The 24,824-nt window shown below is 38.7% G+C and overlaps 2 protein-coding genes across 5 annotated transcripts in view; both read left to right on the forward strand.

Annotated features, from left to right (window-relative positions):
• Nucleotides 1-21,380, forward strand: part of TARS3 (threonyl-tRNA synthetase 3) — a 90,262-nt gene extending 68,882 nt beyond the window's left edge. Inside the window, exons 16-19 of one of the 2 annotated variants that reach the window (XM_037832884.1) lie at nucleotides 11,962-12,066; nucleotides 16,888-16,960; nucleotides 17,761-17,875; nucleotides 20,525-21,380. In XM_037832884.1, the coding sequence (XP_037688812.1) occupies nucleotides 11,962-12,066; nucleotides 16,888-16,960; nucleotides 17,761-17,875; nucleotides 20,525-20,673 (442 nt within the window). In that variant the 3' untranslated portion in view covers nucleotides 20,674-21,380. Of the gene's footprint in view, nucleotides 1-6,108; nucleotides 6,243-11,961; nucleotides 12,067-16,887; nucleotides 16,961-17,760; nucleotides 17,876-20,524 lie in introns of those variants that run through there. The other variant, XR_005216334.1, reaches the window with a different exon arrangement.
• A 1,305-nt stretch (nucleotides 21,381-22,685) lies between these two features.
• TM2D3 (TM2 domain containing 3) overlaps nucleotides 22,686-24,824 on the forward strand; it is a 47,076-nt gene continuing 44,937 nt past the window's right edge. Inside the window, exons 1-2 of one of the 3 annotated variants that reach the window (XM_037832885.1) lie at nucleotides 22,686-22,884; nucleotides 23,283-23,375. In XM_037832885.1, coding sequence (XP_037688813.1) covers nucleotides 22,824-22,884; nucleotides 23,283-23,375 — 154 coding nt within the window. In that variant the 5' untranslated portion in view covers nucleotides 22,686-22,823. The remainder of the gene's footprint in view (nucleotides 22,885-23,282; nucleotides 23,376-24,824) is intronic. The other 2 variants (XM_037832886.1, XM_037832887.1) reach the window with 2 other exon arrangements.

Here is a 24,824-nt window from a genome sequence, read left to right on the forward strand (position 1 = left end):
AGAGGAACGTCCTGGGAGAAAGCCGTTTTGAGGCCGGAGCTCTGGAGCAGATGCCGGCTGCCTTCCTAGCTAGCAGAGGTTTTCCAGACACCATTGGCCGTCCTCCGGTGAAGGTACCCGATTGCTGGTGTGTTACCTTGGACGCTTTGTGGCCTTAAGACTGTAACTGTGTAGCAAAATAAACCCCCGTTTTATAAAAGCCTATCCATCTCCGGTGTTTTGCATTCTGCAGCATTAGCAAACTAGGACAGTACCCTATTGTTGACATCTTAGCTTGGACATTTTTATTGCCTTAAGAGTGTAACTTTGTAACCAAATTAACCCCCTTCATAAAAGCCAATCCATTTCTGGTGTTTTGCATAATGGCAGCATTAGCAAATCAGAACAGAATTGGACAAAAATCACAATATCTTCTTACCATATCCAATTTCAGAGATAGTAAATATCAATTTCCCATAATGTGTTGAGTTCTCTTTCACTCAAAATTGTAGTAAAGACAAAAAAGGAAAAATTATTGGCATCGTCTAGATCCAATAATTTAGAAAATAAAATGTTTTCCTAATAAGAGTCTTAACAATAAATCAGTACCTGCAATTTTCCTAGAGTTTATGGTTTTATGGATTGGTCTCAATTTGTATCTAAGTAATAAAAATATAATCTTATTTAATTTGAATTCTTTACATTGTGTTTTAACTACTAATTATAAAGCTAAGAGGTAGGTCCTTGAGAGAGGTTAAAAAAGCTGAAGGACATCTAGATATTTATCTCAAGTCATTAAAATAATAAAAATGCTCAGGAGAATAAAGGAGAAAATACAAATATTTCATAAAAAAAAACCTTAATCTTTCTGGAAAGACGATGTCCTGAGTTCATTTTTGCAAAACTCTTTCTCTAATATGCTACTATGATGAATAAAATGAATGGAAGAGTGGAAGGACTTTATGCTGAAATAACCCATCTGATTCAGAACAATTTGAAGACTCTTTTAAAAATTTTTTATTTGTTTTTTCCTTTTTTTAATTGAGATTGTTCACATACCATACAATTGTCCAAAGATCCAAACTGTACAGTCAGTCGCCCATGGTACTATCATAGTGCTGTGCATCTGTCACCACAATTAACTTTTTTTTTTTTTACAATTTTTAGAACATTTTCATTACTCTAGAAAAGAAATAAAGACACACACAAAAAAGGAAATTCAAATCCTCCCATACCCCTAACCACCCACCTCTCCATTATTGACTCATAGTATTGGTATAGTACATTTGTTACTGTTGATGAAAGAATGTTAAGATACTACTCATTGTAGTATATAGTTTACAATAGGTATGTATTTTTTTTTCTATATGCCCCTCTCTTACTAACTTCTAGTTATAGTGTCATACATTTGTTCTAGTTCATGAGAGAGATTTCTAATATTTGTACAGTTAAATACAAACATGATCCACCACAAGAGTCACTGTTTTATACATTCCCATCTTGTAACCTCCAACTTTCCTTCTGGAGACGTACATGACTGAGCTTACCCTTTCCACTACCTTCACACATCTTTCAGCACTGTTAGTTATTCTCACAATGTGCTACTCAATATAGTGCCCTCAAGGTTTCTTCATCAACCCATTTTTTTTAAGGTGGTTTTGTTCACACACCATATATTCCGTCCTAAATAAACAATCATTAGTTCCCTGTATAGTCATGTATTTGTGTGTTCAGCATGATAGCCACTATCTATATAGGGACATCTCCATTTCTTCCACCAGGAAGGGCGGAAGAGTCAAAGAAGGCAGAGGGATAAAAGAAAAAGAAAAAAGAAAGAGAAAAAAATAAAACATGACAGCTAGAAAGCAACAAAAGGAAAGATAGTATTAAACTAAAGTAGAAAAAAGAATCAGACAACATCACCAATGCCAGGAGTCCCATATCCTTCCCCTATGTCCCCCCACATGTGCATTTAGCTTTGGTATATTGCCTTTGTTATATTAAAGGAAGTATAATATGGTGTTTCTGTTAATTATAGTCTATAGTTTGCATTGATTGTATTTTCCCCCCAATCCCACCCTATTTTTAACACTTTTCAATGTTGACATTCATTTGTTCTACCTCATGTAAAAACATATTTGTACCTTTTATTACAACCATTGAGCACCCTGAGTTTCACTGAGTTATACAGTCCCAGTCTTTATCTTTCATCTTTCATTCTGGTGTCCCACATGCTCCTAACTTTCCTCTTTCAACCATGCTCACAGTCATCTTTGTTCAATGTACTAACATTGCTGTGCTACTATCTCCCAAAATTGTTTTCCAAACCTCTCACTCCTGTCTTTTCCTTTCTGTCTGCAGTGCTTCCTTTAGTGTTTCCTGTAGAACAGGTATCTTGTTCACAAACTCTGTCATTGTCTGTTTGTCAGAGAATATTTTAAGTTCTCCCTCATATTTGAAGGACAGTTTTGCCAGATATAGGATTCTTGGTTGGTGGTTTTTCTTTCAGTGTCTTAAATATATCACCCCACTTCCTTCCTGCCTCCATGGTTTCTATTGAGAAATCCACACATAGTCTTACCAAGCTCCCTTTGTGTGTGATGGATCGCTTTTCTCTTGCTGCTTTCATGATTCTCTCTTTATCTTTGACGTTTCATAATCTGATTCTTAAGTGTCTTGACGTAGGCCTGTTCAGATCTATTCTGTTTGGGGTACGCTGCAGTTCTTGAATCTGTAATTTTATGTCTTTCTTAAGAGATGAGAAATTTTCTTTGATTATTTCCTCTATTATTGCTTCTGCACCTTTTCCCTTCTCTTCTCCTTCTGGGATACCAATGACACATACATTCCTGCATTTCATTTTGTCCTGAAGTTCCCGGAGACATTGCTCATATTTTTCCATTCTTTTCTCTATCTCCTTTTTTGTGTAGGCATTCAGTTGCCTTGTTCTCCAGTTCCTGAGTGTTTTCTTCTGCCTCTTGAGATCTGCTGTTGTATGTTTCCATTGTGACTTTCTTCTCTTGTGTTGTGCCTTTCATTTCCATAGATTATGCCAGTTGTTTTTTTGAACTTTTGATTTCTTCCTTAAGTATGCCCAGTATTTTCATTGTACGCTTCATCTCTTTTGCCATATCTTCCCTAAACTTTTTGAATTGATTTAGTATTAGTTGTTTAAACTCCAATATCTCAGTCGATGTGTAAGTTTGTTCCTTTGACTGGGCCATAACTTCATTTTTCTTAGTGTAAGTTGTAGTTTTCTGTTTTCTAGGCATCTGATTTCCTTGGTTACCCCAATCAGGTTTTCCGAGACCAGAACAGGCTCAGGTCTTGGAAGGAAGGAATAGTATCCAGTTTCCCTGAGGATGTGTCTTTGAAAATTGGTACACCCTGTGATGCCTTAGGTCACTGTTCTTTTCTGCCCAGCAGGTGGTGCCTGTCAGCCTGTAGCTCCAGACTGGTATAAGGAGGTATGGCCTGTGGCTGTTTTCCCCCAGGCTCTGGGGTCTGGTTCTGAATGGAAGGTGGGTAGTAGAGCTGGGCCCCACCTCTTTCCTCTTAGGGAAGATAACCCCCTAGGGAAAGGTCATTAGCATTTGAATAGTCTCTCTGCCTGTGTTATCTCCACCCTTGTCTGGATTAGAGCACTGGGAACTGAAAATGGCCTAGGCTTTCTCCAATGAGATGTAAAAAGGACAGAAAGTCCCCTTCAGGGCCAGTCTGCGGCCACCCTCCAACTCTCCAAGGTCATTCGTCACCAAAAGCCTCAGTCTGCTTGTTGGGAATTCTTAGCTTGTATTCAGCAGTCCATGTTTGTTAATTAAAACCCCAGTTGGAGCTCAGCTGAGCAATATTCTCTTGCTGGGAGAGAGCTTCTCTCCAGCACTGCGAGGCTTTGCAGTTTGGGCCGTGGGGGAGGGGGCTCCCATTTGGATCTGTAGTTTTTACTTACAGATTTTATGCTGCAATCTCGGACATTCCTCCCAATTTAGGCAGGTGTATGATGAGTGGACAGTCACGTTTGTACCCCCGCAGTTATTCCAGATTATTTACTAGTTGTTCCTGGTTGTTGATTAGTTGTTCTTGGGGGACAAGCTAGCTTCCACTCCTCTCTTTGCTGCCGTCTTTTTCCGTCTCAATTTGAGGACTTGATTATCTACAATATAGATCAAATGTTCTGTGCATCAAAATGGAAAAGCTTGTGGGAGTTTACCACTAGCTTTTCACCAGATGGGTACAGTGGAGTTAGTAGGACTCCGAAGAGTGCCACTGATTTCCCCCAATTTGGAGGGGTGAGGGCTAGAGCTGTTAATAACATTAGTAGGACAGTCAATATCCTGTTCAGAATTAGTTCTATGTAAAAACATTGTCCAAGTTCACCAAAATCAAAGTAAGACTTCACATCCAGGGAGGAGACAGAGGTGAAACAGATCAGCCAAGCCAACCAGCCCATCATCCTACCTCTTGTGTGGAAAACGGACAGTGGGAGAGCAAAAGTGGAAGCAGTAATCTGTCAAAAAGGTAACTGATAACGGTTCAGAACAAGGCAGTAGTAATAGAGATGAAAGAAGTAGAAGTATTTGGGATGTGTTTCAGTTTTCTGGCTGCTGAAGCAAATGTCATGCAATGAGTGGGCTTAAAAAATGGGAACTTATAGGCTCATAGTTTTGAGGCTGGAAGTCCAAAATCAAGGCATCATCAAGGCAATCCCTTCTCCTAGAATTCTTTGGCATTCTGGGGCTGGCTGCTGGAGATCTTTGGTCCTTGGCTTTTCTTTCATATGGTAATACACATGGCAGCCTCTACTGGTTTCTCCCTTCTCTTCTGGGTTCTGTTGCTCCATCTGGCTTTCTCTCATTGCCTTCCCTATAAGGCCTTCAGTGATAGGATGAAGCTCCATCCTGATGCAGTACTCACCTGGGCCACACCTTAACGGAAGTAACCTCTCAGCAGTTTCCATTTACAAGAGTACACACCGACAGAAATGGAGCATGTCTAAGAACATGTTTTTCTGGGGTACTTAGCTCCAACCCACCACAGGAACTATTTTGGAGGTAGAACTCTGAGTACGATCTGTTCATGCCTTAGGTGTGGGAAACAGAGAGAAGCACCACGGTCATTCCCGTGATCAGGTAAGGATTTTCCCTAAGAAAGCAAGGGTGGTTTATCATTAAGTGTCATTCCATTCAACAATACTGAAAAGCATTGCAAAAAAATTAACATAGATTCCTGTGAAATGAACAGAAAGAACTTTCTCTATTATGATAAAGAAAATTTTTAGAAAACAGCAGTAAACATCTCAACATAGTTGAGAAGATGAACATGCTTACTGTTCCTACTGTTACTCAGAACTATTTTGAAAGTAAAAAGCTGAAAGACAGACATGAAGTGATCATTATTTGCAGATATTGAGATTTCTAGAAATCCAAGAGAATCAAATAAAAAAAAAATTGGGCCTTATAAGAGCATTAAGTAAGGTAGCTGTCAAAATGTAAAAATTAATTTGCTTTCTTATCTAGCAATAACCTGTTAGGAAATGCAATGGGAAAAGCATCAGAAATAACAAGAAATAAAACACAATGAACTATCTAGAAATAAACTTAAGAAATGTATAATATTTATATGCAATACACTATGAAATTTTATCAAAAGCCATGAAATGAGTTTTGTTTAAATGAAGATTCATACCTCATTCTTAGAATGTGAAGTGTTAGTATTCACATTCTAAGAATTCTAATACAAAGAATGAATTCGTAGTATTGTGAAGATACTATTTCTCTTCAAATTTATCTATAAATTTAATGTAATTCCAGCTAACTCCCTCAGGGATTGTTTTGAGGGAACTTGGTATTAATTCTCATGTTCATCTGAAAGCACAGATGTGCAAGCATAGTTTATATCACAATTTGCCCTTCTAAGGTTAGACCTGATTTTAATTCCTTTAAAATAAATGATGGTATGGAAATTTATTTTATGGGACCTATGAAAAGTTTATTCTTTGTTTATTCATTCCTTACACAAAAGCAACATACATAAATTCAGGAATATATCATACTGTTTGCAACTTGTGGGATGAATTATTTCTTTACATATCTAAGCAGGACTGAACTCAATCTGTCCCTACCCCTAAAGATTTCTGTGGGACCTAGACAGAGGATTTCACCTGCAGCCAGGCATCCTGCTTCAAAGGGAGAAGGTGTTCTGTTTATAGTGGCTCTGAGCAGAAAGGATTGCCTGTGACAGTATCCAATTCTGACTCATTTTAGGTGGGTTTCATGAACAGATCTCTCTCTTTATTGTTTTGCTTGCTTCTTTGTTTTGTGTGTTTTTTAGTAGCTAGCTCACAAACTTTTTAGATAAAAATGTCTCATCAGAACTTTTTAAAGCGTCACATATTACATTTATTGCGATGATGTGAAATTTCTCTTTCTGAGAAAAGTGTGCACAGATCTTAGGGTGACTTCATTAAAATTTAACAGTCACAATTTGCTTTTTCCATCTTTTTCCAAGGGAAGGGGGGAATCATTAAAGGTAAAGTGCATGTCACAAGGGTTTCAGGACCTGTAAAGGGAACTTGACCAGTGGACTTCTGGAACAAATATCAGGAACATTTTGAAAAACGAGGTTTACAGTGGCAGCAGGTGGATAGTGGTAGGAATGGAGTGCATTTGGATCAAATAAGTTTAGCTGTGAACTGACATTTGGTAAAGCTGAGAGAGGGAGTTCATTATACTATTTTCTCTACTATTTATATATGTTTTCAGTGTTCTCTAATTAAAATTTTTAGAAATGAAAGAAAAAAAGATGAACAAACAAAGCAGTCTTTTGAGGAAAAAAAAGCTAAATCACTGATACAAAACAAAACAAACAAGGTTAGCGGGAGAGGTATTGAAAAATACGTGTCTAAATCTATAGTCAAAACACTTCAAGAACCTCATACCCCTTCCTCTGCAATCTGGAGGGTGACTAGTGACTTTGGAAGCAGACAGCTTCCCTGACCAAATTACCATGGGTTGATCTGCACCTGTCCCCCTGAGCCCTTCTGATCCCTTGACCATGGTGAGTCTGCCACTCCCCTGGACGCACACTGACTCTCCAGAAGGTGCTCCTGTAGACGTCAGAGAAGCTGAAGTGAGTCAGTGATCCACACAGTCCACTCAGCTTCTTTTCTTCAGGGAGTCTTCCCCCAACAGTGTTACCCCTGCCTCAGCACTCACAGCTAGTCATGCATGGACTTGCCGCTCAGTTCACTTAACAGCTAGTAAAACACAAGGGAAAGCTAGGATGGAGGAAGAGGGGTATGACTGGGGAGGGGTACACAGGAGGCCCTAAGGTTACTGCCTGTTATAGTCTTAAAATTGTTTTAAAACTTAGTCTTCAACCTAGACATAAATGCTTTGAACAGTCTCCCCTACAGATGATACACCACAACCAAGTGGGGTTCATTTCTGGCATGCAAGGGTAGTTCACCATAAGAAAATCAATTAATGTAATTCAACACATTAACAAATCGACAGGGAAAAATCAAATGATCATCTTGATAGGCACTGAAAAAGCATTAGACAAAATTCAACATCTCTTTTTGATAAAACCATTCCAAAAGGCAGGAATTGAGGGAACCTCCCTCAGTATGACAAAGGTCAAATATGAAAAACCCACAGCCAGTATAGTACCCAATGGTGAGATGCTGAAAGCCTTCACCCTAAGATCAGGAACAAGACAAGGATGCCCACTGTCACCTCTGTTACTCAGCATTATGCTAGAAGTTCTAGCCAGAGCAGTTCTCCAAAACAAAGATATAAAAGGCATCCAAATTGGAAAGGAAGAAGTAAAACTGTCTTTGCAGATGATATGATCTTATATTTGGAAAATCATGAGAATTTGACCACAAAGCTACTTGAGCTAATAAACAAATTCAGCAGAGTGATGGGATATAAGATTAATGCACATTAGTCAGTAATGTTCCTATACACTAGTAATGACCTAATCGAAAAGGCAATTTAAAAAAAATTCCATTCACAGTAGCAACTAAAAAAATCAAGTACCTAGGAATAAACTTAACCAAGGATGTAAAAGACCTCTGCACAGAAAATTATAAAATTTTACTAAAAGAAATAAAAAAGGGCCTAAATACATGGAAAAATATTCTGTGCTCATGGATAGGAAGACTAAACATTATTAAAATGTCAGTTCTACCCAAACTGATCTACAGATTCAATGCAATTCCAATGAAAATTCCAACAATCTACTTTGCAGACTTGGAAAAGCTAGTTACCAAATTTATTTGGAAGGGAAAGGGGCCTCAAATTGCCAAAAATATCCTAAAAAAGCAGAGCGAAGTGGGAGGTCCTACACTTCCAGACTTCAAAGCCTACTAGAAAGCATTGTGTTGGCATCAAGATAGACATATTGATCAATGGATCTGTGGTCAACAGATTTTTGATAAGTCCTCGAAATCCAAAGAACTGGGACAGAATGGTCTCTTCAACAAATGGGAGAACTGGATAACCATAACCCAAAGAGTGAAGGAGGACCCCTACCTCACCCCCTATACAAAAATTAACTGAAAGTGGATCAAAGACCTCAATATAAGAGACAGCACAATAAAACCCTTAGAAGATAACATAGGGAAGCAACTTCAGCAGGACCTAGTAATGGGACGTAGCTCCTTAGACCTTACACCCAAAGCACAAGCAACAAAAGAAAAAATAGATGAATGGGAACTGCTCAAAATCAAAAGCTTCTGCACCTCAAAAAACTTTGTCAAAAAGGTGAAGAGACAGCCAACTCAATGGGAGAAAATATTTGGAAACCGTATACCTGATAAGAGATTGATATCCTGCACATATAAAGAAATCCTACAACTCAACAATAGTACAAACCGCCCAATTATAAAAAGGTCAAAAGAAATGAAAAAATATTTCTCCAAAGAGGAAATACAAATAGCTAAAAAATACATGAAAAAATGTTCATCTTCACTAGCTGTTAGGGAAATGCCAATCAAAACCACAATGAGATACCATCTCACATGAATAAGAATGGCTGCCATTAAAGAATTGGAAAACAATAAATGTTGGAGAGGATGTAGATAAATTGGAAATCTTATTCATTGCTGGTGGGAATGCATAATAGTACGGTCACTGTGGAAGACAGTTTGGCAGTTTCTTAGAAAACTAGGTATTGAATTACCCTACAGTCTGACAATTCCCACTTCTCAGTGTATACCCAGAAGATTTGAAAGAAGTGACACGAACAGACATTTGTACACCAATTTACATAGCAGCATTAGGTTCACAATTGCCAAGAGATGGAAACAATCCAAGTGCCCTTCAACAGACAAGTGGATAATCAAAATATATATGATGGAATACTGTGTAGCAGTAGGAAGGAACAGGATCCTGAAACATAAGACAATACGGATGAACCTTGGAGATATAATTCTGGGTGTAATAAGTCCGACACAGAAGGAAAGATGTTGCATGTTATGACTTCTATGAACTCTCTGAACAATGTAAAATCAATGTCTTATAATGTAGAATATTGGGGACCTAGTGCTAGACAGAAGATATTGAGGGGGAATGATAATCTAATATGTTCGGATTGTTATTGATGGTGTATTCAAAGGTATGGATAATGGATAGGGGTGATGATTGTTTGTTAACGGGATTATAAGTATTAGAGCTCTATTGAAGGTGAATAGGAACGAAAGGGTTTGTTTAAAGACGTGTTTCCCACAGATCAGCACCACAAATATAGATAGGGGCTTGCATGATATTCTTCTAAGGTATGACACTAGCACAGAAAGTTGACAACAGAAGTGTATATGGGAAAAATCTACGAATTGCATACTAGGGACTATAATTAATAGGAATACCATACTAGTACTACACAAATAATTAAGGGCTGACAAGAGTTACAAGATGTTTTGGGTCATGAGAATTGTTTAAAATGGAGAGTGATGAGGATTGTACAACTAAGTGATGATAATGAGAGATATGGATGAATTATTGTGGACATAACAGATGCTATGTGAATGTACGAGCCTCCTACTTTATAAGTCAGGCCCTAGATCTTCAGGCTACTTTTGGTTGTAAAGGAGAGGCTAAATCCACCTATAAATATGCCTAGGAGTTACCTTCAGAGAACCTCTTTTGTTGCTCAAATGTGGACTTTTTCTCTCTAAGCCTAACTCTACAAATAAATTCATCACCCTCCCCCTGACATGGGACAGGACCCCCAGAAGAATGAGTGTTCCTGACAACATGGGGCATGGATTCCAGAAATGAGCCTGGTCCTGGCGTCAAGGGATTGAGAATGTCTCTTTGACCAGAAAAGGGGAAAGAAAGGCAACAAAACAGGGTTTCAGTGGCTAAGATAGTTCAAATAGAGTCAAGAGGCTGTCCTGGAGGTTACTCATAATGCAAGCTTCACCTAGCTATGCCAAATGGCCACAGTATGATAAGCCCAAGTCAACAGTAGTCCTCCAAACCCTAAAGAACACTGAGACTCTATAAAGGTTTCATTCACTTAAATCCTTTAGAAACTTAAATCCTTTAGAAAACTCCTATGCCAGCTAAGTTCCAAAACCGAGAGGCAACAGCCTCTTCAAGAGCATCAACTAGATGTGTCCCCTTTGCTCATAAAGTTGACACCCCTTTTTAACATGAACTGCTTAGGGTGGTCACTGCCCTGATATCCCTAAAGATTGGGGAAGTGATTAAACTAGAGGAAGAGGTGGCAACAGACATGATGGAATTTAAAAAAGGATTATGAATACTGAATCTTTATATAATAATTTTCTTTTTCTTAGTTGCTAGGGTATTAGAATAGCTAGAAGGAGAGAATTGAAATGGTGGAACTGTAACCCATAGTATCCTTTGAAATTTGTTCTATAGCTAACATTAAATTGAAAATTATCACCTTTTTGTATGTATGTTATACTTCACAATAAGATAATAACTGAAAACTGTGGTACTGTAACTCATCACAGCTTTGGAAATTTCCTATGTAACTACTTGTTAAATGATATTTTGAAAGATACTGTCTTTTTGTATATATGTAATATTTCACAATAAGGAAATAAGTGAAACTGTGGAACTGTAACCCATAATATTCTTTGAAATTTGCTATTTGTTAAATTGCACTTGGAAAGTTATCACTTCTATGTATATATGTTATATTCTGCAATTAAAAAATATGATAAAAGACTTATGATAGGAAAAGATGATATTAAAACAGATAAAGGAGGGGTAAATAAATAAACTTGGAAAAAGCATTTTTTCTCTTTCTATATATAAATTAATTTTAAAAGGAGTTAATTTCCTTAATATATAAAGAATTATTACAAATTAATTACCTCTCCTCCAAAAAAGGAAAGAAAATGACAAAGGGCACAAGTAGGCAATTGATGAAAAATATAAATAATAATTAACTATGCAGAATGATGTTCAGCTTAACATTATAGCATTGTGAATTTTTAAAACATTTCATTCCTTATAACTCTCAAGACAATTCATCTAACAATTCATCTTTAATATTTAGGAGAAAATAAAAATTTAGATGACAGAACTCATTTTATTTGCTTTTTTCAGTGTCTTTAACAATTGTTCAATAAAGTACCATAGTTCAAAATAAAATTAATTTTAAAAATTCTGATTTGCAAGATTGACTCTCAATATCAGTAAACTGATTTAATGTGAAGTTTAGAATAAGGTAATCAGTGAATTTGTAATAGAGATAGTGATCTAATGTTACTTTGATTTTTCCTAGATAATGTATTTTGTTTCCCTTTGGCTTATAAAAGATAACAGAATTGGAAAGAAATAAAACCTTGTATTTCTAAAAAATGGCATATTATATGTTTAAAGGTGATTTATGAGGAATCTATTATTTTACCTAATTTGGGGAAATAAATATAAGAAAAGAAGATAAAGTTACTACTGAATCTTAAAAAAAATACTAAATGTGTAATTTTTCTGTTTTTAGTAAGGATGGGGATGATAAGAAGAGACCAGTGATCATTCATCGAGCCATTCTGGGGTCAGTGGAAAGAATGATAGCCATTCTCTCAGAAAACTATGGGGGAAAATGGTAAGTGATATGGAAAAGAAAAGCCACATGTCCATTATTCTTAAAATGATGTCTGAAAGGATGAAGTTATGAGGAGCAAATTAGGGGCGCCTTCCTTATAACTAGCAAGTATTCAAAGAGGAAAAAAAATTATTGTTACATTTGCCATATCAGAAAACAAAAACAAAGAATGCAAAAGGCAGAGTGGCAAAAACCTCTGTTATTTACCTTTTTAGGATCTCAACAGAATTAAAGAGTTCTCTTTTCAACTAGTTCAAGCCCTTCAAATATCTAGTTGTTTCTAATCCTCTTTGCTTGGAAGGAAAAATGGTCAGGTACATCAGTTCTGGTTACTGCTTTGGCCACAGGGTCAGAGATTTAGAAGTAATTGGAATGGAAAACTGATGACAAGTCAATTTGGGGTAACAGAATGTGGATGGTTGCCCAGCAAAAGGCACCCCCTTTGAAAGAATTTTTTTTTAATTAAACTCAGTTTTATTGAAATATATTCACATACCATACAGTCATCCATGGTGTACCATCATGTAATTATGCAGTCATCACCCCAATCTATTTTTGAACATTTTCCTTACGTCAGAAAGAATCAGAATCAGAATAAAAAATAAAAGTAAAAAAGAACAGCCAAATCATCCCCCCCATCCCACCCTATTCTTTCAGTTTTTGTCCCCATTTTTCTACTCGTGGTGGAGGAGTTTTTCAATATTCAGATACAAGATGATCCATCCTGTTGTGATCCTCAGCCTCTTTATTCCTCTAATGATTGCTTAGTGGTTCAGGGACAAAGGGGCCAGGAGGGCACCATATGTGTATTTACTGAACCTTATTCACAGCCAGAAACATGGTGATTCTGACCATGGAAGTAATTTATAGCAAAAGAAGTAAGGCACCCAACGTTCGTTTATGGGATTCACTAATGTTATGCATTCAGAAGCTGATGGCTTAATTAGCAGTGATGGCACTAGCTGGCAGATAACGTCTCTTGTGACAGTGCTTCTTACACATGTGGAACATGCTGTGAACCAGTAACCTAGCTACTGCTAGGGTCACCACCAGAGCTTCTTCTAAAAGCTCCATGTTTCTGCATCACTCTTTCTCAGAACTGATTCCCCATGGTGCCTCCTTCTGGAGGCCACTCTTCCAAGTCAATGTGTCATGCTTGTACATCTGATTGACAGAACCTAGACACATGGATGCAGTCTAGCTGTCCAGGGAGGTTGGAAATGCAGATTTCTGAGCAGGAAACATAAGGTGGGAATTTCTCCAAACATAGGGTATTCACAGGATCCTGGGCAGCTGGAGTCTGTCTATCCCTTAGGCTTTATTTGTGATCTTAGAGAGGTATATGTAGGTGTCTTAAAGTTTCCAAGCTAGTAAAATTACAGATACGTGAAAAGCATAGGCTACCTGAGTATGAGTTTAACATGAATATTTCCAGTTGATTCAGTTTTAAAAGAAATGGCCAGTAGGATAGGTGAGAGATGAATGATGTCTTCCACCTGAGTGACCAGAGTGATAACAGTAAAAGTGATTAAAAAAACAAACAAACAAAAAAAAACTAAGTGACTAATGGAAGTCAAGAGATGGAGTGAGAGATAGGAGATGGTGTAAGTGCACTAAATGTGCCCACCTTCATCTCAGGGAGTTTCCACAGTTGATAAATCAAGAATTCAGGCATCTATCAGAATTATGGTGGAAATCTCCTGAAGAACCAAAAATAGAAATGGTTCAAGCCTGGTTTCCTTGGGAAAGTAGGACTGAGGATGGGGTGAGGAACAGCTAAGACGGAAATATTTGCTATATGCTTTATATGGTGTTTAGGTTTCTATTATATGTACAATTTTTGCTTTTGTAATTTAAGAATAAATGTATAAATAAATTCATTCATAAAGTGCCATTTGGTAATAGTCCCATTGCATAAACTTCCAGCTTCAAACTATATATTCATTATGATGAAGAAAAAGGCAGAGACTATTCTTTCCCTATTGAATGGTCTTGGCACTCTTGTTGAAAGTCAGTTGGCTGTAGATGTATGGGTTTATTTCTAAACTTTGATTTCTGTTCCATTGGCCTATATGTCTGTCTTTTATGCCAGTCCCACACTGTTTTGATTGCTGTAACTTTATAGTCAGTTTAGGAATCAGGAAATGTGAGGCCTCCAACTTTGTTCTTTCTCAAGATTGTTTTGGCTATCTGCCCCTCCCCCTTTATTTTTTTTCAATTCAGTTTTATTGAAATATATTCACATACCTTACAGTCATCCAGAGTGTATAATCAGTCACTTGTTCACATTACCATCAAATAGTTGTGCATTCATCACCAAAATCAATTTTTGAACATTTTCATTACACTAAAAAAATATATATATATACCAGTAAAGAAGAACACCCCAAACATCCCATTACCCCTTCCCCCCATTATTCATTTAAGTTTTGTCCCCATTGTTCTACTCATCTGTCCATACTCTGGATAAAGCGTGTGTGAGCCACAAGGTTTTTACAATCACGTCATCACACCATGTACACTACATACTTACACAGTTGTCTTCAAGAATCAAGGCTCCTGGGTTGCAGGTCAACAGTTTCAGGTATTTCCTTCTAGCTACTCCAATACACTAAAAACTAAAAAGAGATATCTATATAGCATGTAAGAATAACCTCCAGAGTGACTTCTCAACTCCATTTGAAATCACTTAGCCACTGAAACTTTATTTTGTTTCATTTCTTCTTTTGGTCAAGAAGACTTTCTCAATCCCACGATGCTTGGTCCAGACTTATCCATGTTGCCAGGGAGATTTACACCTCTGGGAGTCATGTCCCACATGGGGAGGGCAGTGATTTTACGTGCCAAGTGGGCTTAGAGAAAGAGACCACATCTGAGCAACAAAAGAGGTTCTCTGGGGGAGACTCTTAGGCACAATTATAAGTAGATGTAGCCTCCCCTTTGCTGTAACAAGCTTCATAAGGGCAAGCCCCAAGATGAAGGGCTAGGCCTTCTAAATTGGTAGCTGCAACCCCCCTTTTTTTAAATCATATTTTTTTATTGTGGATATAACATACATACATAACAGTGATAACTTTCCAAGTGGAATTTAACAAGTAGTTTGAGAGCAAATTTTCAAAGAATGTTACGGGCTACAGTTCTCCAGTTTCAGTTATTTCCTTATTTTGAAATATAACATATGCAAAAAGGTAATAATTTTCAAAGTATGATTTAACAAATAGTTATATAGAAAATTTCCAAAAAAATGTTGAGTTACAGTACCATAGTTTCAGTTATTTCCTTATAGTGAGATATAACATATATATAAAAAGGTGATAACTTTCAAATTACAATTTAACAAGTAGCTATAGAACAGATTTCAAAGAATGCTATGGGTTACAGTTCCACCATTTCAATTCTTTCCTTCCAGCTATTCTAATACCCTAGCAACTAAGAAAAAGAAAATTATATAGAGATAATCCTATGTTAAATTCTGTCTTGTCTGTTGCTGCCCCTTCCTCTAGTTTAATCCCTTCCCAATCTTCAGGGATGTCTAGGCAGTGACCACCCTAATTTGTTCATGTTGAAAAGGGATGCTGACATTATGGGAAAAGGGGATGCATCTAGTTGATGTTCTTGAAGAGGCTATTGCCTCTGGATTTGGGGAGTTAGCTGGCTAGGGCCCTTTTTGATTCCATGTTAATTTGAGGATCATCTTTTCCATTTCTGTAAAAATCATCATTGGAATTTTGATAGCAACTCCATTTAACCTGTAGATCACTTGGGTAGTATTGCCATCTTAATATTAAGTCTTCCACATCATGAACACAGGATGTCTTTCCATTTATTTAGGTCTTTTTAGTTTTCAGTGTACAAGTCTTTCACCTGCTTGGTTAAGTGTATTCCTGGGTGTTTTAGTTTGCCACGGATGCTGTGATAAATACCACACACTGGTTGGCTTAAGCAGTAGGAACTTGCCTCATGGTTTTGGAGGCTAGAAATCCAAAATCAAGGTCTTTACAGGTCATGCTTTCTTCCTGGGTATGTAGTGTTCTGGTGCTGGCTTGCTGCAATCCTTGGCATTCCTTGGCTTGCATCTCTACTCCGTCATGGCGATATTCTTCTTGTGTCTGTTCTCATTTCCACTGACTTCTGCCCTCATCTGATTTCTGGCTTCTACTGACTGACTGAGTCCAAATTTCCTCTCCTTATAAGGCCTTTGGTCACAAAGGCTGAGGCCCACCCTGATTCAAGATTCTATATAGATGATACCAAATTGAATCATGATTGGAGGCTTTGTAAAGAGAGGAAATTGGACATAGAAAAAGCAAGAGAGGAGAGAGAGATTGCCACATGCCAGAGGTCTGCTGTCATCAGAATGCTTCCTACTCCAGGAGAAAGTGTGGTCTTGCCGACATCTTGATGTTGGACTTCTGGCCTTCAAAACTGTGAGACAATAAATTTGTTGATTAAGCCGCTGTATTCTATGGTATGTGTCATAGCAGCTATGACAAACTAAGACACTGGGGTATTTTATTCTTTGAGAGGCTATCGTGAATGGAATTGTTAATTTCCTTTATAGATTATTCATTGATGATGTATGGAAACTCTACTGGTTATTGTGTGTTGTTCTTATAGTCTGTAACTTTGTTGAATTAGTTTATTAGCTGTGGTAGTTTTTTTGGTGGATTCTTTGGGATTTCCTATATATACGACCACGTTGTGTGAGAAAAGAAATAGTTTCACTTCTTCCTTTCCAATTTCCTTCATTGTATTTTAATCAGATAATAATATGTGGGCCATGATAAAATTATGAAAATACATATTGTGTATCTTTTTCAGGCCTTTCTGGCTTTCTCCTCGTCAGGTAATGGTCATCCCTGTGGGGCCAACTTGTGAAAAATATGCACTTCAGGTAAAATAGAGACATTTAAAGCATAGTACACAATAATCTTGGCTTTTATTCTATGTAGGTCACTGACTTGGAATGTCATTCATGTTTTAAAAAATTGCATAACTAATACGTTAATTTAACAACCCATGTTTTTAGTAATTGTGAGTAACTCATTTGATCTGATTTGAATCATGTCTATGTAGTTGTATCATAACTATTGTATTTCTTAATGTTTTTGAGAAATTAGTATTTAAAACATCTCACATTTAAATATTCTTTTCTACATGGCTCTATTAGAGAACAATACTTTATCTATTGCTGTATAACAAATGACCAAACTTAGAAGGTTAAAACAACGAACAAAATCTCATAGTGAGTCAGGTATCTGGGAGCACCTTAGCTGATTGCTTCTGGCACGGGGACATTCATGAGGTTGCCGAGAAGCCGTTGGCCAGGGCTGCAGTCAGTGGGGCTCACAGCACTGTTGGCAGGTCTTAGTTTGTCACTGGCTGTTGGCCAGACGCCTCAGTTCCTCACCTCGTGGGCTTCTTTGTAAGCTGCCTCGGTGTCCTCACTACATGGCAGCTGGTTTCCCTAGGGTGAGTGATTGGGGAGACAGAAGCTGCAGTCTTTTGTAACTTAAGCTCAGGAGTGATACAGCATCACTTCTCCCCTTTCCTTTGGTCACACAGACCGACTCTGGTACAGTGTGGAGTGAAGTACACGAGGGTGTAAACACCAGGAGGCAGGACCACTGGGGGCCAACTTGGGGACCAGCTGCCACGATCATGTAATAATAAAAGCACCTCATTTTCTTCTAGGTATCCAATGAATTTTTTGAAGAAGGATTCATGGCTGATGTTGACTTAGATCATAGTTGTACACTAAATAAGAAAATACGAAATGCACAGCTGGCTCAGTATAATTTTATTTTGGGTAATTTAAGTTTTTATATATTTTTCTAAATGCTGTTTTTTCACTTTAATTCCAAAATGTAACAGAACAAGGAATATGGTATAACTGATTGATTGTCACAGCTTGACTGTTCAGTACTTTTACATGAAGAAGAGTCCCTAGTGTTCTTGGGTTAACTGCTCCTAAGTACTGTTTATTTCTTGAAGAAGAGTTATCCTGTTGTATACTATTACTAACAAGAGTAAATAATATCTCAAACCAATAATTAAGGAAAATGTGAAAATGATCTCATCAGTAGAATTACACTTCTTATTTTTCAGCCATATGCAGGCTGGAAATATTTAATCCCTAATAATTTGGGATTAAATTAATGGGTAGAAAAGATTCCAGATTTAAAATGATCAAAAAAAGAGAATTTAGGTGAAAAAATAAAATATCCTATAGCATAAAGGAATTCCACAATGAGTAATCGAATGTGGAATCTAAAGATTTTGCTTTAAAGATGATTCAGAAGTCAAGAGGAGCTGATGTTGATGTGCCTGCAGGCATAGTACTGATGTCTACTCTAAGTTGAAAGATTCTGCTTAAGGAAAAATTAATATTCATAGGGCTGTCCTCATCAACAACTTTTCATCAGTAGTATTGGATTCTGAAACCCCACAGTACTCACTGCAATCAGGCATCCTTGCGGTGACAGAAATCTCAAATAAGCTTAGACAAAGATGGAATTTTTGGAGGATCTCGTGAAATGGAAGATAGACTTAAAAAAAAAAAAAAAAAAAAAAAAACAATTAGAAGAGCAGCTGGAACCAGGAACTCAACCCTTACCAGGACTGTTTTTCCCCATTTCTGGTCTGGGTTTCTCTCTGGTTCTTTAAGCTTCTCTTAAATATCTACTGATCAGTTTCTTCCTTCCAAATGTCAAGAAACATGACTGCAAATTCCTGCATCATCTCACGATATAGGCCCCTAGAGGGAGTGGACTTTTTTTTTTTTTTTTTATAAATACAGTTTTATTGAAATACATTCACACACCATACAATCATCCATGGTATACAATCCAGTGTCCACAGTATGATAACATAGTTATGCGTTCATCACCACAATCTATCTCTGAACATTTTTCTTACATCAGAAAGAACCAAAACAAGAATAACAAATAAAAGTGAAAAAAGAACACCCAAATCATCCCCCCATCCCACGCCATTTGTCCTTTAATTTTTATCCCCATTTTTCTACTCATCCATACACTAGATAAAGGGTGTGTGAGCCACAAGGTCTTCACAATCACACTGTCACCCCTTGTAATCTACATTATTATATAATCATCTTCAGGAGTCCAGACTGCTGGGTTGGAGTTTGGTAGTTTCAGGTATTTACTTCTAGCTATTCCAATGCATTAAAACCTAAGAGGTGCTATCTATATAGTGCATAATAATGTCCACCAGAGTGACCTCTCAACTCCATTTGAAATCTCTCAGCCACTGAAACTATTTCATCTCATTTTGCATCCCCCTTTTGGTCAAGAAGATACTCTCAGTCCCACGATGCCAGGTCCACATTCATCCCCAGGAGTCATATTCTGCATTGCCAGGGAGATTTACAACCTTGGGAGTCGGGTCCCACGTAGTGGGGAGGGCAGCAAGTTCACCTGTCGAGATGGCTCAGTTAGAGAGAGAGAGGGCCACATCTGAGCAACAAAGAGGTACTAAGGGGGAGACTCTTAGGCACAATTACATGCAAGTTTAGACTCTACTTTGCAGTAACGAGCTTCATACGGGCAAGTCCCATGATCGAGGGCTCAGCACATCAAACCGCCAGTCCCAATGTTTGTGACAACATCAACACCAGTCCAGGTGAGGATGTCCAACACATCCGCATCTTCCCCCAGATCCTCGGGGCTCGGGAGGGGGAGGCTGTAAATATATTTTTTATTATCTGCCCAAATTACTCTGGGATGTGTCACTATTTCACTCCAGCCTATACTAACCTACCGTATCTCACTTCCTATTCAAAGTTCCATGAAATTGTGGTGTTTGAACAAATCGACTGTACAGTTGTACCGTTTAGAAAATTTAGATCCTGTACCAAATACGTATCTCTTCCCTTGGTCTCATATGGAAGTGGAAGTTTTAAAACACAATCAGTTTCAACCTTTACCCTTTGGCCTGGCTTGCCCTGGTCTTAACCAGACCTGCTTCATTCATATCACTAATTGAAGTCTAGGCTCTTTTTCAGCTTTTTTAAATTTTTGACAGTGGCTGTATGCACTAATACTGACATTCATATCTGCCGAGCTCTAGCTCTGAGTTTCAGGTGTCTCAAAGATACGCATTGTTCCAGAGACCAATCAGGTTATACACTAGGGGATCAGCATCTCAAAGTTTAGAGATAGGCATTACAATTCAGGGATAGAGTTAACTGCTGTAAGAGCTTACAATCTAGGGACTATTACAATTGAGGGAGTGGACTTTATGCTCACATTCCATAAAATTCTGGTTGGCCTGGTCTGGGTCTGGCATCCACCCTTTGACTCAGAACGCATGCCAGCTGGAATCAGGGGACCTATGAGGGAAGAAAAAATTACTAAGACCCATGTGTCATGTGCCTGTGACTTACTATTTAGTAAATCATTGATTTAAAATGTTTATTTCCCTTCCTTTTCTTCAGTGGTTGGAGAAAAAGAGAAGATAAACAATGCTGTAAATGTTCGAACAAGAGACAACAAAATTCATGGAGAGATTTCAGTAACTTCTGCCATTAATAAATTAAAGAAGCTCAAGAAATCACGTACACTAAATGCAGAGGAAGACTTTTGAAGCCCTTTGCTTGTCCTCACTTCTAAATAACCTTGTTCTGATCCTTGCAATGTATTTTTTTTAACCAATTAGCATGTTAGGACTTGTTCTGAGAACTTTGAACAAACAGATGAAAGGAGACAGGGCACAGTGAGAAAGGAGTGGCTGAGATACACAATGTATAATTCACTATTGTGCTCTGAGGACAGTAAGAGGACGAGCCTGGGGGAATTTTCAAGAAATCAATGCCTTGAGGGATTTAAGTAGGGAAATGTTATTCATTGAAATGAGGAAATACTAGGAAATGAGAATTATGAGATGTTATTGCTAAGATTTACTTATGATTTTCAAAAAATAGTTCTCAAATAAAAGTCTGCAAAGCTTTTTTGAATATGGATATAAACTTATTTTTTAATACCACTGTGTCTCAGGTATTTGTATAGTTAAGTTCACACTGTAAATTATCTCCTCAAAATTGGAATCATTATTTAATTTTTTTAAACCAACAACCAGAGAGGAAGGTGTTTTTAAATATTAGATTGCTAACAGAAGACTCTGAACCTCTAACAAATTCAGTGTTGTGGAATCTACTATTGTTTGCCATGTAGGTTAAGAGTTGCAATTTTAATGCTTCTAATTCATAACTGAGCTTTGTTCATCTTTATAAAAATTAAATTCCCAAATTAAATGCATCACACAATGTTTCCAATGGTTCAATTAGGGCTATGCTACAATAAGTTCCTCATCTAGAGTGAAATTAGTTTTTTGCTGGAATGGCATTGCACTGATTTATAGACTCAAATAGATTTTTCAGATTTTAAGAGGAATGGGAATCTCTTGGTTAATCAGAACCAAATTGAAATGGCTTTATGCCAACAGAAAATTTAGCTCCCAGTCAAAAAGTATTTATTGTTTCTTTGATTAGGTGCTGCGGAATTCAAAATAAATTTAATACCTGTGCTCTCTAATCAACACATTTATAATTTAGTAGTTTTCTGAGGGACATGAACAGTGAAACAGTTGGTCAACAAAACACAACAGTATGATATATCAGACCTACAGAGTGCTTGCTATAAGGTGCAAATGGTCTGATTTAATTTTTTAAGCTAACATTTATTAAGGGCTTATTGTGTGCCAGGCACTATTTCATGCATGTTTTTCATCCATCTAACAGGCCAGTGAGGAGTGGGAAATCAGAAGACCCATAAATGAATTCTTGAGACGGGTGGGTGGGAGGAAAGACACAGGTCAAGCAGCACAGTTTAAAGTATACTGTGACGGAAACAGGTGCAGGTTGCCATACAGGCACCCAGGGAGCCTGGCCTGGGGGCATCTCCCTCTCCGTGGCTGACCTCTAGGAAGAGGCCCACGGTTTGCACCCTCCTTTCACATCCCACACACTCAGAGCCTTTAAAACTTAATGGCTAGATGGAATGTCCTGCCTCTTCCACGCCTGGGGAGCTTTCTGGAAGTAACTCGAGTTGGTCAGGGGTAGAGCCTAAGGCCGGCTGGGGAGAGATCCTTGCTGGGCACCACCAGGCCAGCCCCAGGATCCGGGGGCTCAGAGTGCTCCCCTCAGCCCTACTGTCACACTTCAGGGTGGCTGCCCGCAGTGTTTGGCCCACCCACATGCTCGCTGGCCTTGGCCTCAGTTTTTTCATCTGTAAAATAACCTCTTCAGTATGAGATTGGATGTGATGATGTCATCAAAGCCTTAACAGGATCCCTGGCACACAGTAGCAATTATCTCTAAACATATATAACCAGGTTCGTAAAAAGGGTGGCCAGCTTCTCAAATACGCCCGCTTCTGCTTTCATTCACTTCCAGATGTTACTTTCAGTCCCTAGTGGTGACCTTTTCCGGTTTCCAGCAGGACTTGGGAGAGGCTTTTATCAACCGGGACTCTCACGTGGTCGTGGCGCGGAGGAACTTCCCCGCGGGTCGTTGCAGAAAGCAGCCCGGCCGCACCCCACTAGAGAAGCGTCAAACTTCTCTAACTCAGAATTGAGCCGCACTATTCACAAGGAGGCCGTCTGGGGTCGGCCGTGCGCCTGCGCCCCGGGAGCCTCCGGGAGCACGAGGACTCGCCTCCCGAGCCGCGAGCTCCGGCGCCCCGCCCCCTGCCCCGCCCCTGCCCCGCCCCTCGGTCCCAGAAGTGTGCGCGAGCAAGATGGCGCGGCTCTGCAGAGTTCTGCTGTTCGTCTCCCAATTCTACATCTTGTCCGGCGGTGGTGAGTTAAAAACCCGGGTCTGGCTTCCGGGGTGGGTCGGGAGACCCCAGGAGCTGCGGAAGGCGTTGGGCTGGGCCCGCGGGCGGAGGTGGAGGGCGGCGGGTGGCTGCGTTGCGGCTGGCGTGTCGGGGCCGTAGGGTCCGAGGCCGCCCCGCCGCGCTGGGCCGGGAGACAGACGGCTCGGGACTCGGCCAGGGCAGCGGAACTGCGTGCCGAGGCCACCCTGTGTTGCCTCCTTGTCCAAAGATACAAGTTGGTGCTGACCCTGCTGGTCTTTCGTCCTTCCGACAGTCAGGTGAGGTTTTCACGAGCGGTTACTGGCCTAGTGTAGGCCCTGCGAGTTAACCACACAAACTGACGTTTTCATATCCCAGGATAACATGTTTCTCTAATTGTAGGATCCTTAAATTTAGAGCATTCGCAGCCGCTGGCTCAGTTAGCAAAGGATCCGGGCCCAACACGTACATTCACGGGACTTCCCAGGGCAGCAGGTACTACACATTCGTGGGTCTATCTAGCGGCTTTTCTCTCTTCAAATAAAATTTTTTAGCATGAGAAATAAATCCCCATTTTCGAATGTTTTGTTAATTGTATGTTAGTAGATTATGTGAACTAAGGATATTTTCTGTAGACGGTCTTGATATTTGCAAACTTTTTGATTCTCCTACCTCATTTTGTTCCATTTCCACAGTCTTCATTCCCATTTACATATTTAACGTTTTTGTTCTTTTGTGCATTTTATCCATCAAAAGAAATTCAACCAATGCTTCTTTCCTATCAGAAAATTTCGTTTTGAACCCTGTTCCTGATGTTCGGTTGTTGGGTATGAGAAAAGAGAAACTTCGTGCAATTTAGAATTTCATAGCTTTATGGAGCCATTCACGAAGGGACTGCATTCCATTCAGATAGTTGAAGGGAGCTTCGCTTGACAGTGTGGAAAGGGAAGCTCATACATATGGGCAGAGAAGCAAGTGAAGAAATAATCTGATTGGCTGACATTGTTTCATTTTACACAAGGTGGGGGGGTCTTACAAAGTGGAGAGCTGATATACATTGATTAGTATGATATGCTTATCCATTTTGGTAAGTGCTCTGTTCTGGATGGAAACTAGTTTTATCACCACTTATTGCTAATCAGCAGTCCTATTGGGTGTGCTCCATTTTCTTGGGAAATCCCTGCAGGTCAATTGTTTTTGTTTTCTGGACAAGCCCTTCTCAGAAAGGTGTCTTCTTTTGGCAGCACCCATGCAGGCAGGCCGTTTTATTTTTACTTAATGGGTATTAAAGGGCCCTATGAGGCTGTGCCAATTGGGAGGGTCACAGAGAGGGAGTCTAGGTTTCATTGTGCCACTGGGACCTTGAACAAATTACCCCTTTGGGCTTCAGTTTCCTCATCTTTAAGCAGAAGGGTTAGCCTGAACCTCTAAAAGTCAGTTGGCTTTGTGAGTCTATATTTTCAGCCACAGCCACAGTGGAAATGGGAACAGTAAAATAGAAAAAGATATTTTATAGGATTGCCCACTTAATAAAAGGATTTTCAGTAGGACTTGTTTTAAATGAGAATTAGTGTTTTTCTAAATGGAACCTTTTTAGCTAGTTTCTTCCCTTCAGATTTTCATTATTTCAGTGATTTGAAACTGGCAGGGTTATTTTACTGATTTTTATTTGGATGTAAGAGCCTACTAGAAGAGAGCAGCATACTTAAATTTAAAATGTAGGTTTTTTGTTTGTTTGTTTTTTGAGAAAGTAACAAGAATTCCTGGCTCCTGGACAATTTTTAAATCTTCTCTTCCTTCCCAAGAATGCTTGCAATTTTGATCCTTTCTTAACTGATGAAAATATGTTGTACACCTAGCTAGGTTGACTAGAAAAAAAGTTGCCACCCACTGAACAAGTTATTCAAATAAAGACAATTAATTTGGACTTTGGTAGTATAAAAC

Source organism: Choloepus didactylus, chromosome 4, assembly GCF_015220235.1.
Source record: "Choloepus didactylus isolate mChoDid1 chromosome 4, mChoDid1.pri, whole genome shotgun sequence".
Taxonomy (NCBI): domain Eukaryota; kingdom Metazoa; phylum Chordata; class Mammalia; order Pilosa; family Megalonychidae; genus Choloepus; species Choloepus didactylus.